This window comes from Felis catus, chromosome F2 (assembly GCF_018350175.1).
Source record: "Felis catus isolate Fca126 chromosome F2, F.catus_Fca126_mat1.0, whole genome shotgun sequence".
Lineage (NCBI taxonomy): Eukaryota > Metazoa > Chordata > Mammalia > Carnivora > Felidae > Felis > Felis catus.
This window is the reverse complement of record NC_058385.1, coordinates 23295692-23316885: the sequence shown is the minus strand read 5'-3', so window position 1 is coordinate 23316885 and position 21194 is coordinate 23295692. Positions and strand designations below refer to the sequence as shown.

Sequence of the window (21194 nt, the reverse complement as noted above, 5' to 3'; positions counted from 1 at the left end):
GACTAGTTTCATGGGATTGTTATGTGTTAACTGAGATAATACACAGAATGTATTAGTAATTATTATTAAGTATTTATTAACAATACAAATAAAAAGTGCTCAGTAAAGATTATTGTTATTCTATACCTGTCTATTCACATTTTAGATGTATGTGAATATATCTATGGTCTGTTTTCTGAAATATTTTTTAAGCATTTTTATCATTGGGGTGCCTGGGTGGCTCAGTCTGTTGAGCGTCTGACTTCAGCTCAGGTCATGATCTCACAGCTCATGAGTTCGAGCCCCATGTCAGGCTCTGTGCTGACAGTTCAGAGCCTGGAACCTGCTTCGGATTCTGTATGTCTTTCTCTGCCCCTAACCCACTCGCATTCTGTCTCTGTCTGTCTCAAAAATAAATAAACATTAAAAAAATTTTTTTTAAAAGAATTTGTATTATTGAGGTATAGTAGAAATACAGTGACATACTTGTGTCTGGATACAATATGTTGACTCAGCAGTTCTACACATTACTGAGAGCTCACCACGATAAGTGTAGTTGCCATCTGTCACCATTTGTTATTTATTGGCTGTATTCTCTATGCTGTACTTTTTATCCCTGTGATTTATTTATTTTGTAATTAGAAGTTTGTACCTCTTAATCCCATTCACCTATTTCACTCATCCCCCTCCCCCCTGCCAACCACCAGTTTGTTCTATGTATTAGTGAGTCTGTTTGTATTTTTTTGTCTTAAATCTTTTTATGTATAAAATCTATAGCTCTTCCACGATGGAAGGACAGTGCTCTACATCAGAATTGTAGTACAAAACTGGTCACAATAATTTCCATCGAATTTATTAAACTAAATCTAATCTTAATAAGTTATGAATAATGAGCCATTAGGCTAGAAAAGATCTATACTTTTTTTTTAATGTTTATTTATTTTTTGGGAGAGAGACAGACAGAGCGTGAGCTGGGGAGGGGCAGAGAGAGAGGGAGACACAGAATCTGAAGTAGGTTCCAGGCTCTGAGCTGTCAGCACAGAGCCCAATGCGGGGCTCAAACTCACAGACCACAAGATCATGACCTGAGCCGAAGTCGGACACTCAACCGACTGAGCCACCCAGGCGCCCCAGATCTATACATTTTTATATAGGATATAAATATAACCCTATTGTTTTTAACGATAGCCATTAAAAGCAAGATTATTGTTTAAATGTTATTCCCCAGAGTGGAGAGCAACATTTTAAATTCTCAGAATTATTTGCTGCTACTTCTAGTATATAAGTATATTATTCCAGAACTTTCTTCCTGTCTACCATTCAGATCTCAGCGTACACTTGACTTCTTCAGGGAAGGCTTCTGTGTTCTCCACCATTCTCAGAGTAGGTTAGCCCCCTACATTTTTCTTCACATACATCACACTTGTAATTACTTGTACCATGTCTGTCTTACGTTAAAATAAAGCCTATAGACATCTTCTGGAATGTAAAGTTATTTTAAGAAAACAGCATACATACAGTGAGTTGGAATCTAGATAATTTTAAGTATAATCACACCTTATGGTGGGCCAATAAATGGGTCAGGTTGGAATAGTATCTTGGTTTTCAGCATTTTCCTCCCTTCCTCATATGTCTTATACATGTAGACTCTATAGTTCCTTATTATGCAGTAGAAGTAGAGAATAAACTGTTGATGATTTACTTTAATTTTATTTAAAATAATAAAACATCACATTTTATTTAATTTTCTTAATCATGCTGTGGTGTAGCTTTTATCCCATTTTACCGATGAGTTCCTTGATGTTTAAGAAACGTACCCAAGATCATGTAACAGTCGAGTTCCAGGTCCAGTCCTGTCTGTTTCCAGTGCCCATCTGAAACCGGTTGGTTGTGAACTCCTCTTGGATTTTAAGAGTAATGCTACACAGTTACCTTGTTACAATGTTAGATTGTTTTAATTATGTCTTTGGGTCTATATTTTATTTTTTAATGCGGTTCTCTTCTATAAGATGAGAATTTAGAGAAGTGTTTCCGACGTTGGAGGTAAAATTTTCTGGATACAACTATTACAAGACTGTCTATACTAGTTCGTGGAAAGAGAACATAAGACTTGATACCCAAGGAATAAGTTAATTGTCCGAGATGCTAGTAGTTAATTTCAATCAAGGGAAGAAACCAGCCATTCTTAATGTTCTCAGACTCCATTATTATCTAATTGGATTTATGCGTCTGGTTTTTTGTCATTGGAATCCATATCAACAGTGTTTTGGAACTTAAAAACATTTTTATAAAAGAGGCAAATTAAATAAGAGTAAAGGCAGCGTACCATTGGAAGTACATATTTATTTGAGTGTCTTCAGGAACTGGGCATACTTCTAGTGCTAGACTCAAAAACTTCCCTTTACCTTTTTGTTGATATCCCACTCTTAGACTTATAACTTATTGTCTGTATCTGTCTGTTCTTATCAATCCTTTACTTCATTTATAATTCATTAGTTTTCATTTTTGCTATTAAGTGTGGGTAGAAACCAGAATTTTATCAAAAGCTAAAATCTTCCCTTTCTCTCCTCTTCTTCCATCTAACTATTGCAGTAACTGAAGTTCTCAGTCTTTTTCTTCTCTTACTGCACCTAGGCTTCTCTTCATACTTCTAGGGTTTCAATTCAGTCTCTGTATAGATGATTTTCAGATACTCTTTTGTGCTATACGCTGCCTGTTGGACATCTTCACTTCTTATTTATTTCACAGGCACATCAAAGTCATCATAAACTCCTTCTCCTCCAGCATTCCTTGTCACAGTGCCTGGCATCACCATCCCACTGCTGCTGAAACAGAAACCTGGGAGTCATTTTTAACTTTTCTCTTAACCATTATATCCAGTCTATCATCAAATCCTATTGAATCTATCACTTAAGTATTTCTTCAGTTGGTTCATTTATTTCCATCTCTTTGCCGTCTTTATTTGGTTCGGCTCAAAATCATCTCTTGCCTGAACTGCTATAGCAGGTTTTTAATTGGCCTTCCTGTAAGTACTTTTGACATCCTGTCAACTGATCTTCTAAAAAGTGTTATCTTTCAGAGACAGCAGTCAGATCATGTCATGCCTCTGCTTGAAATCTTTTAGTAATTTCCCATTGCTCTTTGGATAAAGTCCAAAATCCTAAATATACTCTAAAAGACCCTGCAGGATCCGACCTGCAGCAGCAAACTAGGTGTGATGGAGAACCAGGAAGAGCTCCGACTATATACAAGTTTAGTGTGACACACACAGCCTGCAACATAGTGATTACCCTTGCCTCTGATACTTGTTTTAGAGTAAATTTTCACAGGTGGAAACAAAGTTCTGCCCGTGTGATAAATACACAGCTTCATTTCTAGGAGTAATATACGAAGAAAGTTCATATGCACACAGAATATTTGATTTGCAAAGATTGTTTTTTTTTTTGTTTTTAAACCTTTTAGAAGGCACTAAAACAGCTATATATAAGTTTAAAAACATTTTTTTAAAAGCTTTATTCATAAACATTTCCCATACAACGTTAAAAATAGAATACCTTCTAAATGGCTTATACAGTATTCGTATGTAAGTTAAAAAGCCTATTACGTTAAATGAAAACTTACTGCCCAACTTGCATCTAGAACATTTCTCAATGAGATTGAAGCTGTGTAGGCCCCTCCTCTGTTACGTCCAGATACCACCTCACATAGTTAATCACAATATTAGTTTTATATTTAACGTTTCCTGACCTTATAATTTTATTTCATGTTTGTTTTTTTCTGAAAAAAATTGCATTTGGTTAGCTAGCTTTTAAAACAGCTTTGTTGAAGTATAATTGTACATATTTAAAACATGCTATTTGGTATGTTTTGATATATGTGTACACCTGTGAAACCATGACCATAATCAAGATAACGAATCTATCCATTGCTCCCAAAAGTTTCCTTGTGCCCCTTTGTAATCCCTCCACCCTCCATTCCCAAGCAACTACCTTCTTTTTGGCTGGCTTGTTTTACTTAGCATAATCATTTTGAGATTCGTCCATGTTGTTGCATGTTAACAGTTATTGATTCTGTTGTTTTTTTTTTTTTAATTAAAAAAGCTTTTTTAAATGTTTATTTTTGAGAGAGAGAGAGAGAGAACGTGTGTGTGCATGTGAAGAAGGGGCAGAGAGATAGGGAGACAGCATCTGAAGCAGGCCCTGCATGGTCAGTGCAAAGCCCTGTGCAGGGCTTGAACCCATGAACCACGAGATCATGACCCGAAGTTGGAAGCTCAACCAACTGAGCCACCCAGGCGCCTCTGATTCTGTTTTAATGCTAAGTAGTATTCTGTTGTATGGTTATACCACCCTTTGTTTATCCATTCACCCTGTGGTGGATATTTGGGATGTTTTTCATTTTGGGCTATAAATAGAGCTGTTGTGAACATGTGTGTATGTCTTATGGGCATAAGTTTTCCTTTTCTTTAAAAAAAAATTTTTTTTTTAGCATTTATTTATTATTGAGAGAGAGAGAGAGAGCACGAGCGAGTGAGTGTAAGCATGGGAGGGGCAGAGAGAGGGGGAGACACAGAATCCGAAGCAGGCTCCAGGCTCTGAGCAAGCTGTCAGCACAGAGCCTGACGTGGGGCTCGAACTCATGAACTGCAAGATCATGACCTGAGCTGAAGTCGGACACTCAACCAACTGAGCCACCCAGGTGCCCCATAAGTTTTCCTTTTCTTTTTTGGTTAAATGCTTGGGAGTGAATGGCATGGTCATTTAGTAGGCATATACTCAACCTTTAAGAGACTGTCAATTGTTTTTTAAAATGAGTATACCATTTTACATTTTTAGCAGCCATCATTTTAGTTGCTACACATCCTTTCTAATACATAGTATAGTCTTGAATCTCAATTATACAAATGCATGTGCATTGATACTTCATTGTGATTTTAATTCACATTACTCCAGTGGCTAATGATATTGAGCATTGTTTATGTGTTTGGTAGCACATGAGGTTGGATGAAGTGTTGTCCAAATCTTTTGACCACTTCAAACATTAAGTAATAACTTAAATAACAATAAAAATAATAAAATGTAAATAATAGTAAGTTTATTATTGAATTTTGAGAGGTCTTCATACATTCTAGATACAAGTTTTTTTTTCTTCAGTGAGAATTCTTTATGTTTTTATTGAATCATAAATGAAATGCAGTATCCCATTAGTTTCAGGGGTACATCATAGTGATTGAATATTTTTAGACATTATGAAATGATACCATCTGTCACCATACAAAGTTGTTACAATAGCATTGACTATATTCCCTGTGCTGTACATTATGTCCCTATGACTTACTTATTTTATAACTGGAAGTCTTTACCTCTTAATTCCTTTCACCTATTTCGCTCCCCTCCACATACAAGTGCTTTATCAGATATATGGTTTGCAGATATTTTCTCTAAAGCCTGTGACTTAACCTTTTCAAAGAACAGAAATTATTAATTTTGAAGAAGTCTAATTTATTATTTTTTATGGGATATGATTTCAGTGTTGTATCTAAGAAATTGTCACCTAACCAAGTCACAAAAATTTCCCCTGTGTTTCTTCTGGAAATTTTATAGTTTAGATATTACATTTAAGTTTGTGAACCATTTGAGTTAATGATAATGAGGTACAGATTTAAGTTTGTGGGGTTTTTTTTGTTTTTTTGTGTGCGTTTTTTTTTTTGTATATGAATATTCAGTTGTTGCAGGACCAGTGGTTGAAAAGACTACCCTTTCCCATTGAATTGCTTTTCTACCTTTGTCAAAAATCTGTTAACTATATATATGTATGGGTCTATTTCTGGATGCTGCTGTGTTTGCTGGTCTCTGTCTCTTTATGCCAATACTACACATGCTGTCTTGATCACCATAGCTTTATAATAAATCTTGAAATCAGATAGTCTGAATCCTCCAACTTTCTTCTTTTTTTCAAAGTTGTTTTGGTTATCTGTCCTTTGTGTTTCCACATGAATTTTAGCATTAGTTTATTAAGTATTACAAGAGGTATGGTAGGATTTTGATTGGGATTGCAATGAATTGATAGATCAGTTTGAAGGGACTTGACATTTTAAGAATATTAAGTCTTCTGATCCATGAACATATGTCTGTTCATTTATTGAGATCCTGGTTAATTTCAGCAGTGTTTTGTCGTTTTAGTGGGTTTTACATGAATTATATCATACTGTATTCTTCTGTGCTTGCTTTTCTTGTCTTATTTAAAATTTTTTTCCGAATTTCATTCATTGTGAGGCATGCAGCTGTCCTTAATTCATTTTCATTGCTATATGCCACTCCACTGTATTAACATGAGATAATTTATTATTTTATTGATAAATGCTTAGGCTATTTCCAGTTTTTTTGCTATTTCAAATAATGCAGCTATGGATATTCCTGTATATACGAGCTAGCACATATGGGAAACCATTTTCTAAGGGTATTTATATGTCTATGAAGAGGCTACTGGTTTTTAGCTTTACTAGACATTGCCAGATTCTTTTCCAATTTATATTATCAGCAGTGTATAAGGATTTTTTAAAAGTTTATTTATTTTGAGAGAGAGACAGAGTGGGGGAGGAACAGAGAGAGAGAGAATTGCAAGTAGGTTTCATGCTATCAGTGCAGAGCCTGATTCAGGGCACAAATGCACAAACCGTGAGATCATGACCTGAGCTGAAACCAAGAGTCAGATGCTTAACCAACTGAGCCACCCAGGTGCCCCTAAGATTTTTTTTTTTTTTAAGTTTATTCATTTACTTTTTCGGTAATCTCTATACCCAATGTGAGGCTTGAACTCACAACCCTGAGATCAGGATTCACTCTTCTGACTGAGCCAGCCAGGCAATCCAGCACTGTATAAGTTTTTGTTACTCCCTATCCTCACCAATCAGGGTTGTCAGACTTCTTAGTTTTTGCCAAATAGATGAGTGTGAAATAGTATCTGACTGTGGTTTTAACATGCATTTTCTGAGTCTTTTTTTTTTTTTTTGAGAGAGAGCAAGGGCAAGAGCGCATGTGTGTGCAGAATGGGAATGGGGCAAAGGGAAAGGGAGAATCTCAAAACAGGCTCCACACAGCCTGACACATGGCTCAATCTCATGACCCTGGGATCATGACCTGAGCCAAGATCGAGAGTTGGATACTTAACCAACTGAACCACCCAGGCACCCCCATTTTCTGAGTCATAATGAGGTTGATTATCCTTTCATATGTTTTTCTTCTGTTAAATATCTGTTCATCTCCTTTGCCCATTTTTCTTTTATATTGTCTCAATACTTTTTAGGAGTTTTAAAAAATATATTTCGGATGCTGGATACATCTTTTTTTTTTAGTTATATATATTGCAAATGTCTTCCCAGCTCATGGCTTATCTTCTTACTTTCTTTTTGGTGTTTTTTGACGAACAGAAGTTGTGAAGCAACTCTAATATATTAAAGAGTTTAAAAGCAGCCTTAGCCCAAGTTATCAATAATGCCTTTGAGCCCTAAATCCCATAGAAGTCTTAGTTTCAGATCCATTCTATGATTTACCTTTATAAATCTTCATAAGTGACTCTCCAGTTGCATTATCTCTTCTAGTCATGGTTTTGGGGTACAGAAGATGAGGGGAGAACCACTGTTTCTTAAAGGATCTGATAATAGATTTTACAAGCATATTTTGAAATTTTCTCAAATTATTTTTTTAGGCTGGACCAGAGTATGGTCAAGGAATGAACCCCATTAGCCGCCTGGCTCAAATTCAACAGGCCAAAAAGGAGAAGGAGCCAGATTATGTTTTGCTTTCAGAAAGAGGAATGCCTCGGCGTCGGGAATTTGTGATGCAGGTACTTCTAACTTCTGTATTAGAAAACAATTTTGTAACTACTGAAAAAAATTAGAAACCCCCAGGTTGGAATAAAGATGTGGGGGCAAGGCAAACTAGGAACTAATAACATTCATTCCTTCCAGGCCCACCTGCTGCTTGGCTGAAACATTCAAGTGTCAGGGACATGTTAGAGTAGACCATCTGGGTTTTTGAAGGGACTGTGAGTTCACACAGGTTGTTTACCACAGAGTGTATAATTCAGAATGCCTATCTCTAACTTAGGTTACGCTTTGCAGTCAGGGGCTGTTAACTACTGGGGTTAGGATGCGGATGGAATTAGAAACATAATTTAGAAAATAGATGTAGAAGATGCAACAGGGCCAAGAGCATGAGCTTTTGGGTTATCAGGAAAATTAGGAAAAGAAAGCTAGCTGGTGAGGACTGAGGGACTCAGAATTGCTGAGAGATTTAGGCATTTAGAGATTTAGAGGTTTCGGATTGAGGCACAATGCCTAATATGTCCTCCTTTTATTTATTTACTTAAAAAAGTTTTTTTTTAATATTCTTATTTTTGAGAGAGAGCACAAGTGCTTGAGCTCAAGTGGGGGAGGGGCAGGGAGAGGAAGACAGAGGATCCAAAGCAGGCTCCTCGCTGTGAACGTGGAGCCCTGTAGCGGGGCTCGAACTCATGAACTGTGAGATATGACCTGAGCTGAAATCAAGAATTGATTGCTTAACTGACTGAGCCACCCAGGCCCCCCCCTCCTTTTAAAATTCTACCCATTCATCTTCATTTGCCAACTCAAGCCCCAGTAGTGAAGAAACCTTTAATTCTTATTATGCAATTTTCAAACATACCCAAAGGTGGATATACTTAATTAATAGTTTACTACAAATAATAATACAATGGAATAGGAATAGCATATGAGGAATATGCCCAGCATCCAAACCCAACAATTAAGATTTTTGCCACACTTACTTCAGCTGTCAATTTTTCTTTCCTCCTTCCCTCTCTTTCTTCTTTTCTTGAAGTATTTGAAAGCTAATATCTAGCCACCTATCATTTTAACCTGCGTACTTAGTGTATATCCCTAAAAAATATGGAAGTTTTTCTTTTGTGTTTTTACATTAGGCATGATTCATACTGATTAGAATCATCTAATACTCAGTCTATATTGAAATTCTGCTTACTGTACCCAAACTGTTTTTGTTATAATTGGCTTGTCAAAGCAGCTTTCTCCAATTAGACTCATAGATCTCATTTTTAATTAATCCAGTTAAAACCAACAGATATTTGTTAAGTGTTGACCATGTAGCAGACATTTTGGCACTAATACATAGTATCTCATATTGATTAACTTCTCATGCATATTTAAATTTTACCTTCTTTCCCAATTTATAATCTCCACGTTTCTTTATCTCAGAGTACCTAATATAGTATATGTATATAGTAGTACCTTAAAAAACCTTTGGTGTACATTTGCTGCCTTCCTGCTTGATTGAGAGCTAGCATCTTGGGCTTTTGTTGGAGATGAAAACTTCTGATGGGAACCTCAATATCCGAAGAGGGGGGAATACTTCTATGGTAGTAAGCACTGTACTGTCTAGATGTCATTAGGACCCAAAACAGTTTTATTCTAGTATTTTACTTTGTAAAATATGGGCACTATTTTTCTTTTTACATGCTTAGCTTTAAAGAATTCTAGGAAATATTTTTAGAACTCTAAAACCTGAGGCGGGGGGGGTGGAAATCACCTAAAATTTAGACCTGTGTTAGGATAAAAACTGGCTTTGACTTTATTAAACAATTTTTTTTTCTGTGGAGTATATTGAGTACCCCTTTTGAAAAAGGAATTTAGAATGTCTTAGGCCAGTTTCCATTTTATGGGTATTCATAAACATTCTAGTCAAATGGGAACATTTGGCTGTGCTTTTAAATGTTTTCACACTGAATTCATATTGTTTTTTCCCCTTCTGGAAGCCCCAGTGGATTCATTATAGTATTGCAGCAAGTTTATCAAAGTAAAGGCTTTTGTATAAACTACTTAAGCAATGTTATCATTTGTTATAATTGAATGTGGAAGTAAAATATCCAGAGATAATATGCTCATATTTATCTATCACCAAAAAAAAAAAAAAAAAAAAAGGTAAGTTTGTGTGTTATAAAGTAGATGCAGTTACTTGTACTGATTATTAGACAAGGAAAATCTCTGATGACATTATCTGGGTGTTTATTTCTAGGGTATATTTCTCAAAGCTTTTTAGGTGTTTATTTCTAGAGTGTATTTCTTAAAGCTTTTTATTATTTTAGAAAGAGGTATTTTAAGTTTTCAATGAGAAAATAATGACAACTACACCAAATTGTATATCAGCACATTCTATTATTATATATCATGAGTTAATTTTTCTACCTCTGATTAAGGTCTTCAGGTTTTAAAAAATGCATAAAGCAAGTTTCATCTATTATATTTGTTTTTTTTTTTCTTTAATGTTTATTTATTTTGAGAGAGAGAGCAGGGGAGGGGCAGAGAGCGAGGGAGAGAGAAACAATCCCAAGTAGGCTCTGCACTGTCAGCACAGAGCCCATTGCAGGGCTTGATCCTATGAATGGTGAGATCATGCCTTGAGCTGAAACCAGGAATTGGACACTTAACTGACTGAGCCCCCCAGTGCTGCTATTTTTTTTTCTTTTTTTAAGAGAGAGAGAAGGCGCAAGTGAGCGAGGAGCAGAGAGAGAGAGAGAAGCGGGGCTCACCTGAAGTGGGGCTCATGTTATTTTTACCTGAAGTGGGCCTCGAGCTCACCCAAAGCAGAGCTCATGCTCTACCCAAGTGGGACTGGATCTCCCCTGAACCAGGGTTCAAACTCATGAACCCATGAGATCACAACCTGAGCTGAAGTCAGATGCTTAACCGACTGAGCCACCCAGGCACGCCCATCAATTTTTTTTTGTGACTCATTGAAAGTGAATCAATTAAGTCTGGTAAATGCCACTTTAGAACTATTTTTTTTTTTACTATTTTTGAGGACTTATTTAAATAATTTGTTTAAAGATAAAAACCTGGCAGTCTTAAAGTTATTGCATAGCAAAATAATTGATCTTCTTTGTAGACAACATTTTAATGTAAAACTATTATTTGTAATAATTTAAAAATATTGTGAATTTTTGAGGAAGATGGCTTATGAAGTTTACTTACATACTTACCTGCTTACTTACACATTTACATGCTTTTATAATTATGTGACTTATTTTTTTGAATGTTCACTGTGTTTGTTAGCAAGGAATCAAAGTCCTTCAGCACAGTCCTCTTTTTCGATACTAGCAAATAACTCTGGGATAATTACCTGCAACCTTTTGAACCATGCCACCATGTCAACTTGTGTGAGGTGAGGGGTAGGAGAATGGGAAAAATGAATCTGGAAGTACCGGTTCTAGAAGTAAGTCTTGAAGGTGTCAGAATAGGTCAGATGGAAAGCTGGCAGATACAGATCCAACATGAATGCTGAGTCGGGAACAGCATTACCCAAGAGCAGGAGACTGGAGTCAAAGAGCATCAGGCCTGGGTAGATAAATGAGATTAGAGATGAAGCAGCAAAAGAATTGAATGAGAGCTCGTGAGGTGTATGTAGCATGTCAAAACAGCTGGAACTTTTTTTTTTTTTTTCCCCTGCTGACTGATCCTGCTTCCATTTACTTTGGCAAGTCTTTTGTCCCTCAGAGCAGTAGAGGAAGCTTCTGACGTAGCTGGCCTACTCTGTTAGCTAGCAAGCATTCCAGCAACCACACAGGGGCTGATGAAGCTGGGAACTAACCAAACACTGGAAAAAATAACAGGTAGCAGAGGACTGGCTCTAGCCAGGTACTCAAGCACATTATACCTAGGACCTGCTATATTCAGGTCAGGTGCAAGCCAGCACAGATATGGGAGATAGTATGTGTTCACCCAGCTCCAGGGATCTGCTGTGGACAGTATTAAGTATTAGATCAGTGCTTCTGAGGGAAGTCCGTAGACTACTGCTGATTGGTCATAATGTGCTGGTTTCTAGTTTTAGAAGAAAGAGCAATGAAATGTTTCAAAGACAGTGCACAGATTTGAACTGTAACATTTGTGATAGTTGTTACAGAAACTCTGTAAAGAATATGTTTTCACTGTTTCATATACAACTATGTCATTTAGTTCATCTTGACTTTCTTTGTCATATAATTTGCACATTGTTTATACTTAAGTTCTTTAACCACTGTGTTAGAAGTACTTGGTTCACTGAAGCTTAAACGTGGTGATGGAAATGGTAACACAAATCAAACTGAAATAATGGTGTATGAATAAATGGCAAGCAGTACACAAGTGTGGACACCAGATGGAAACTGGTATGTTCTGAGACAAGTGAAATAGCCAGTTACGCTTTCACCCAAGAGCCAGAAAACAAAACTGTGTGTAGAAGTGTCATGCTTTATGTCTGAAAGCTGGATTAGTTGTACAACATACCAGTTCATTACTAGTACACAGTATATTGTAATTGTGAAATTTTATTAAGGTGGCATGAAACTATTGAAGCTAATTTTTTTTTAAAGCAAAGCATAGTGACATCAAATTTTCATTTATAGATTGCCTGTTCAGCTTTCTTGCTCATTTTTCTACTAGCTTCAAAAAAATTGATTTGGGTGTGCCTGGGTGGCTGGCTCAGTTGGTTAAGCATCCAACTTCTGCTCAGGTCATGATCTCACGGTCCGTGACTTTGAGTCTCATACAGGTCTCTCTGCTGTCAGTGCAGGGCCTGCTTTGGATCTTCTGTCTCCTCTCTCTGCTCCCCCTGCCACTTGTGCTTGTTCACTTGCTCTCAAAAATAAATAAATATTAAAGAATAAATAAATAACTCTTTAAAAAAATTGATTTATCGGAATCTACTATATATTCTGGAATGTAAGTCTTTTTCAGTTACGTGGCCTTTCAAGTATCTCCTCTTGTGTTGTGACTTTACTTCCCCCCCCCCCCCCCCCAATTTTAGTGATGTTCTTTTGAGGAACAGAAGTAATTTTTTTTTAAGTTTGTCTATTTTGGGGGTGGGGAGAGGCAGAGAGAAAGAATCCCAAGCAGGCTCCGTGCTATCAGTACAGACCCGATGTTGGGCTTAATCTCACAACTGTGAAATCATGAACTGAGCCATAATCAAGAGTTGTATGCTTAACCAACTGAGCCACCCAGACACCCCCAGAAGTAATTTATTTTAATGCAGACAAATTTATGTGTCTTTTCCCTCATGTTGACTTTATAAGTGTAGACATCCAGAAGAATAATGCCCCCACCTTGTTTCTCTTCAATAGGATCTTGAATGTTCTTAGTACTTTGCATTTCCGTGTAAATTTTGGAGTCAGCTTGTCAAGTATTGTAAAAATCATGTGTGGGATTTTGATGGTAATTCATTGAATTTATAGGTCAATTTGAAGAGAATTGATATATTGAGTATTAAGTACATGAGTATGGCGTATCTCTATTAGGTTTATCTTAATTTTTCTTGGTGCTTATTATTTTTTTATATAAAGTTCTTAAACATCATAGGTATTTGATTTTCATTCAATGTAAATGGTATCTTTTAATAATTTTCTACTTGATTGTTGATGGGATATAGCAATGCAGTTGGCTTAGGGCTCCTGGGTGTTTTAGTCGGTTAGGCTTCTGACTTCGGCTCAGGTCATGTCATAGTTCGTGGGTTTGAGCCCCGTGTCAGGCTTTGCACTGACAGCTCAGAGCCTGGAGCCTCCTTCAGATTCTGTGTCTCCCTCTCTGTTTTTCCCTCCTCCTACTTAGGCTTTCTCACTCTCTCAAAAAAAAATACATAAATAAACATTAGAAAAATGTGGTTGGCTTTTGTATACTATAATATACATTGAAAACTTTACACTCTCATAAAGTCTTATAATTTAGCTGTAGATATTCTTGGATTTCCTATATAAATATCATATATCCAAATAATGACAATTTGTTTTTATACTTCTAATTCTATGGTTTTTTTCTTGTCTTATTGCTCTGTCTAGGATTTGTAGTAAAATGTTAAATACTAGTAAAAATAGAGGGCATCTTTGTCTTGTTTCTAATATCAAAATTTCAACAGTAAGTATAATGTTTGTTGAAGTTTGCTATAGACTTTTTGCAGAATGCCCTATATCATATTAAGTAAGTTCCCTGTTTTCCTTAGTTTGCTAGGAGTTTTTATTATGAATGTATGGTGAGTTTTATCACATGCTTTTGCTCAATTTGTTAGGATGACCATATGTTTTGTCTCCTCAATCTGTTAATATAGCAGATTCCACTGATTGATTTTACTTGAATTTCGAATGTTAGACCAATCTTGCATTTCTGGAATAAACCTAACTTCATCATGGTTTTTCTTTTTATATATTGCTTTGTTCAATATACTATATTATGCAGTTTAAACTTTAACAGTTATACTTGGGAATAAAATTGGTCTGTACATTTTCTTTCTTAAATTGTTCCTGTTGGGTTTTAGAATCAAACTGATACCTCATTGAATAATTGGGGACTGATTTCTCTTTTTCTTTTATTATGTGAAGTTTTGTAAGGTTAGCATTATTCTTTCTTAAATATTAGGTAGAACTTGCTGGAGAAGCTCTCAGGAATTTTCTTCATGAACACGTTTTTAATTATTGTTTTAATTTTTTTTCTTTTAGTAGTTATAGAGCTCTACAGTTCTGGGTTTATTCTGTGCCAGTTTTGGTAATTTGTATTGTTCAGGAATTTTTGTACTTTCTCTAAGTATTCAAAAGTTTTTAGCTAGAATACTCAATATCCCTTATTATTTTTTAATTCTACAGAAGCTATAGTAATCTCCCATATTCTTCTTATTTGTGTCTTCTCTTGCTTTTTCTTGATCAGTCTTAACTTTGGTTTATCATTTTATTAGTCTTTTCAGGGAACCAACTTTGCTTTTTTGAATTTCTCTATTGTATTTTTTCTTTATCCTTAATTTCCCTCCTTGTCTTTATTCCATTTTCTTTGGATTCATTTTGCTCTAGTAACTTTTTGAGCTGGATGTTTAGGTCATTACTTTCCTGCCTTTCTCTAAGCTTTTATGGCTATATATTTTTTTCTAGATCCTTTAGCTGCATGCTTCAGGTTTTGATGTATTGTATTTCCATTATTATTTATTTAAAATATTTTCTAGTTTTTATTGGGATTTTTTCTCTGCCCATAGATTATTCAGACTTAATTGTTTCATTTCCAAAGTTGTGCTTATCTTCTTTCTTATTTGCTGCTTTGATCATTTGTTGAGACCAGTGTATAAAAACAAATCCCACTGTAGTTGTGTATTTTTTATTTCTCCTTGTAATGCTATATACTTCTTGCTTGCTTTACTTTTAAAAAATTATTTATTTTTTCCTTTTTGCTTTCCACTATAATTTTTATATTTGCATCAGCTTTTGGCACATGCATCATTAAAAGCTCTACCCAATTCAGAAAATGTATATGTGGTATGAGATGGCTGATGTATATTTAAATGTGTGTGTGTGTGTGTGTGTGTGTGTGTGTGTGTGTGTGTGTGTATACATCAATGGTTTGCAAAAGGCAGTTGTGGAATAGTTCTAATAATAAAAAGCTGTTTATTGACCAGTTATGATTTATTCTACAGTGTAGTTTACATACATTTTCTTATTTAATTTTCAGAACAATACAGTGACATAGATGTATTACCGTTCTTTTATTGATGAAAAAAACTGAGGCTTAGAGATGTTGACTAATTTGAATCAGTTCATACAGTTAAGAAGTAGTAGAATTGAATTTCATACCCAGTTCTGACCTGGAAATCTTTGTTCTTAACCACAATATTGAATTGACCTTTGTATATTAATTTTTCTCAGGAACTATTTAATATAAACCTTTGTAAACTTGGGATACAATGTAAACATTGTTTTGAATTGCACCACCATGAATTTCAATCTTTTAGTATATTAACTTAAATAATGTTAAATGTAGTCATAACCAACATAAACTCTGTTGTAATGTGAATTTTATTTTTCTGCTTATAGAAGTATTTTTGTTTAAAAAATCATAAGAGACTGTTAAAAACTGAGAACAAACTGAGGGTTGATGGGGGGTGGGAGGGAGGAGAGGGTGGGTGATGGGTATTGAAGAGGGCACCTTTTGGGATGAGCACTGGGTGTTGTATGGAAACCAATTTGTCAATAAATTTCATATATAAAAAAAAATCAAGTAACATAGAACTATGTATGGAAGTAAAAGTCATTTAAGATTCTATCACCCTGGGATAAACCCCCATTGCCATTTTGAGGACCATATTGTCATATTTTTCACTACATATATTTTCACTTGTGTATGTAATTTTATGTAATTGGGAGACTAGCTTAACTGCTGTTTTCATTTTGGACTGAACTTTACATTTGTGAGTGCTAGAGAGCATAACACATTGCTTTTGGGTATTAAGGAGTTCTTGTTTACCCAAGCAATTACCATCCATTTCTTACTTTAATCCTACCAGGTCAAAGTAGGCAATGAAGTTGCTACCGGAACAGGACCTAACAAAAAGATAGCCAAAAAAAATGCTGCAGAAGCAATGCTGTTACAGCTTGGTTATAAAGCATCCACTAGTCTTCAAGATCAACTTGATAAGGTAAGAGTTAAATTTACGTGTGCATATACCTGTCCTGTCAGCATATCAAAAGCGACGAGCAAATCCATTGTTTTTTTGACTCTTAAGTAATGTGTTAATTAGTTTAAAGGTAGAAGTCAAAAGTTTTTTTTTTTTTTCCCTCAGGTCAGTACTCTGTATCTTTAAAGATAGATTCTTCAGGTAGAAAGTAACATCTGTTTATGGGTTGTTTATATTAATATTAAGATGAAATATTATATTCTTATAATTGGCGTATACTAAATATTGTGTATATTTTTATTTTTTGTATCATTGAATATTTTATATAATACCAGTTGAATAATTTTTTAGCTTATTGACTAGTGGCTTTTGCCAGATAGCCACAGTTTTAATTTGTGCTTTTTAAAGAACACAGACTGTTAGCCTTCATTTCTGGAATACAGCTGCAAACACTAGAAATAAAGATCCTGAGTTATCCCTTTAGGGCAGGAACTGTACTGGACAGGCGCTCTATAAACTAATTTTTCTATTTACTTTAAATTTAAAAGTAAACTCAGAGGGTGTTTATTTTCTGCCAAGACTTATGTTCATGGTCCCCTATTTCTTCTGCAGCAGTTAATGACATCATTAACACCTACCTCTGTTGCAAGAGAAGCAGAGAACCCCAAATTCAGGCCTTGGCAGATAATTTGGCAGGAACTGGCTTAATTTCATTTTGTATTGTCATTGTATCTTTGTACATGTAGAAATTGTTTTTATTAATATTTTAATAAATGAAAAGTCATAAAACCAGCTTAATAATTATTTCTATCAAAAACAATATACTTTTTTCCATGACATTTTCTCATATAAGGATTCTATTTTTTAGAGATATTTTCAGTTTCTACAGGAATACGTTTCTGAAATTCAGAGTAAAAACAAAATCATCTATTAAAAAACATTGAGATATACTTTTCTTTTTAAGACAGCTGTGAATACCTGGGCAATTATTTTCAGCGATTAAGAATTATTTGTCTGTGTGGTATCGCTAGAGATTTCAATTCTGTTTTTATAACCTGGCTAGTCAATGCTTTTTCTTCTTTTAAAAGTATTTGTAACATGAAACCCAACATGTGTTCAAGATTCTGTAGTTCTTATATTGTGTATATGTTGTTTTAACTTAACACATTTATATTGACTTAAAACTAGTGAGTGATTTATAAAAATACATCAAAATAAATCTCATAGGCATATATTTGTATGTTAAGTGAAAATAAAACAGAACAAAAAGTCAGCATTAATTTTTTTAATTTGAAAGACATTTTTTATATACCCTTTGTATTATTGGTCAGGGTTCTCCAGAGAAACAGACCAACAGGATGTATATGTGTGTGTATGTATATATAATGTATGTGTGTATGTATATATACACACATATTCATACATCACTCACAGAGACTTGTTTTAAGGAATTGGCCCATGGAATTATAGAGGCTTAGCTAGTCCACAGTCTGAGGGAGAGGTCAGCCGGCTAGCGAATCAGGAGTTAAGTTTGAATCCAAAGGCATTCTGCTGGAGATTACCCTCTTGCTTCAGGGGAGGTCAACCTTTTCTTCTAGTTAGTTCTTCAACTGATTAGGCCCACCCACATTATGGAGAGAAATCTACTTTACTCAAAGTTCAGTGATTTAAATGTAAACCTTTCCCAAAAACACCCTCTCACAGAGCACCCAGAATAATGTTTGATCAAATGTCTAAGCACCAAAGTTAAGACAAGTTGACACATAAAATTTCCCATTGCACCTAGCTAAAAGCCAAACACTTATAACTAAAGATAACAAGGTGACTGAAACCTGGTCCCTACACTCGAGAAACTAACCTTGTGTTAACAGTAAGGAGCGTTACTCATATAACAAAAATTATAGTATTCTAGAACCTACAGAACATGAAGATGAATCTGGAAAGTCAGGAATAGCCGAGACCACTATTTTTATGTGAGTTAAAGAACTTGAGGAATTATTAATTTAAGATTTGAATATGAAAGTGACACGATACGGTTTACATTCTTCAAAAGACAATCGTGTAAGTAACGTAGTGAATGTATTTGAGCAGGATGAGACTGAAGGCAGAGGGGCCAGTTAGGAGGCTAGGAGAACTGTTCAGGTAAAAGATACTGAGGGTCTGGACTCAGGCAGTGGTGGTAGAAAAGAGAGGGTAAAGATACCAGAGGTATTTCTGAAGTGTAAGTGGTATGCTTTCAGTAGCAGATAATATGCATGGGGGATACAGGAATCAGAGGAGGAAAGAAAACCTGTAAAAAGGAAGAGAATGACTTTAAGAAATAGGTAGCAGTCATATGCTGCAGGGAGATCAAAAAAGGAAAGGACTGAATATGCTGATTTGTCAATAAAAGATCTGCAGTGATTGTGGAGAAGCAACTTAAAAACCTGCAAGAGAGTTTTTAAAAAGTTTTTTTTTTTAAATAAACAAGATATGTACATGGCTGAAAGAATTCAAATAACACGAAAGAATAAGTAGTCTTACTTTATCCTGAGACCCTTGGCTCTTAACCTCTCTTTTGAATAGCATCTCCCACAATGAGTTAATATTTGTACAGCATTTAGGATACTGTCTGAAATATAGTGAATGTTATATAGGGATTTGATAAATAGAAATAAATATCCTTATAGAGATATTCTATGCATATATACTAATATGTCCCCACTTCATAAAAAATTTCAGATTTATTGAGGTGCAGTTCAGTGAATTTTGACATAGGTGTCTTTATATGTGTATACACATTCTTTAACCACCACCAGAATTAAGATTTATAATATTTCTGTTACACCATAAAAGTTCCCTTTTGTAGTTAATCTCTTCCCCTCTCCTTAGGCCCTGGCAAGCACTGATCTAATTTCTGCCTATAATTTTGCATTTCCTGAATGTCATACAAATTGGATCATACATTAGGAAGGCTTTTGTGTTTAGCTTCATAATTCTGAGATTCATCCATGTTGTTGCATTTATCATTAGTTTGTTCTTTTTTATTGTTTGTTACTGTTTTATTCTTCACCAACATTTGGGCTCTTTCCAGTTTGAGGCTATGATAGATTAAGTGGTTATAAACATTCATGTGTAAGTCTTTATATGTGTGTATTTCTCTAGTGTATTCTTTAAGTACATAGTTGTATAATAAGAACATGTTACAACTTTGTTAAGAAACTGTGAAGATGTTTTCCAGAGAGGCTTTTCCATTTTGTATTCCCAGCGGAGTGTTTGAGACTCCAGTTATTTCACATCTTTTCCAGCTCTTGGTATGGTTGGTTTTGATAGCTTTGATCATACTAGTAGGCATATAATGCTATCTCATTGGAATTTAATTTGCATTGCCCTAATAACTGATAATGCTGAATATCCTATCATGTATTTATTTTCCATTCATATCTCTTCCCTGAAAAGGCTGTTCAAAGTTTTGTCTCTTTAAAAATTGGATAGTTTGCTTTCTTACTGAGTTGTAACAGTTCTTTACATATTTTGGACACAAATCCTGTATCAGATAAAGAACTCCCCTGCCTTCTCCTTCTCTTCTTTCCTGTCCTCTCCTTTCCTCCTTTTCCACATAGGTTATCCAATTGTTTCAGCATCAACTGTTTTAAAGATTAATGCTGAATTCATAGAATTCCCTTAGGACCTTTGCTGAAAAGCAGTTAACCACATATTTGTGGGTCTGCTTCTAGATTCTCTGTTCTGTTCCATGAATCCCTATGTCTATCCTGAAGCTATTATAACTGTATTTGGACTGTAGCTTTTTAGGTAAGGTTTGAAATCAGATAATGAACTCTTTTTTTGTTCTGTTTTTTAAAAAATATTTTGGCTACTCTAGAGCTTTTGCATTTTCATAGAAATTTTAGAATCAATTTCTACCAAGAAAAAAAAAAGCCAGTGGGGAAGTTTTCTTTGGAATTGCGTTGAATATATAGATCAATTTCACACAAATTGATATCTTAATATTGAGTCTTCCAGTCCATGAACACGATCCAGCTCTCCCATTTTTTTAGTTTTTTAGAAATATCCCACAGCAATGTTTTGTACTTTTTCATAGAAATATCTTACACAGCTGTTATGTCTATCCCTAAGTACTTCATGTTTTTGGATGTGTTATTAATGGTATTGGTTTTTAATTTCAATTTCCAGTTCTTCTTTTCTAGTGTATAGAAACACAGTGGGTTTTAGATATTGACCTTGTAATACGACGTAGCTAAACTGAGTTATAAATTGTAATAGTTTATTTTGTAGATTGGGATTTTCTGCATTGATGATTGTGTCATCTATGAATAAAGACGGTTTTATTTCTTCCTTTCCAATCTGTATATGTTTATCTATTTGTTTTGCTTTATTGCTCTGAATAGAACAACTGGTACAACGTTGAATAGAAGTAGTTGCTTGTTGAATAGGAAAGCAGATATCCTTACCTCGCTCCCCATTTTAAAAGGAAAATTATTCACATTTCACCATTATAAATACCATGATGATTGTAGGTTTTCTTCATAGATACTCTATATCAGGTGATATTTCCTTGTATTCCTGCTTTATTGAAAGATTGTTTTTTGTTCTTTAATTATCAGTGCATGTTGAATTTTGCCCAGTGCTTTCTCTGCATCTATTGATATGTAATATAATTTTTCTGTTTAGTTTGTTACAGTGAATTTCACTGACAGATTTTTAAAATTTATGTAAAATATTTAAAAAATTACCATTTTAAGCATTTAAGGTGAATATTTCGGT

General features: G+C 34.9%; 1 protein-coding gene across 17 annotated transcripts in view; it reads left to right on the top strand.

The window, feature by feature from the left end:
• The window catches only part of STAU2 (staufen double-stranded RNA binding protein 2), a 311608-nt gene that overhangs the window by 122428 nt on the left and 167986 nt on the right, over nt 1-21194 (top strand). For all 17 annotated transcript variants that reach the window (XM_023248481.2, XM_023248479.2, XM_023248480.2 and 14 more), the window contains 2 exons: nt 7687-7824; nt 16320-16451. In XM_023248481.2, coding sequence (XP_023104249.1) covers nt 7687-7824; nt 16320-16451 — 270 coding nt within the window. The remainder of the gene's footprint in view (nt 1-7686; nt 7825-16319; nt 16452-21194) is intronic.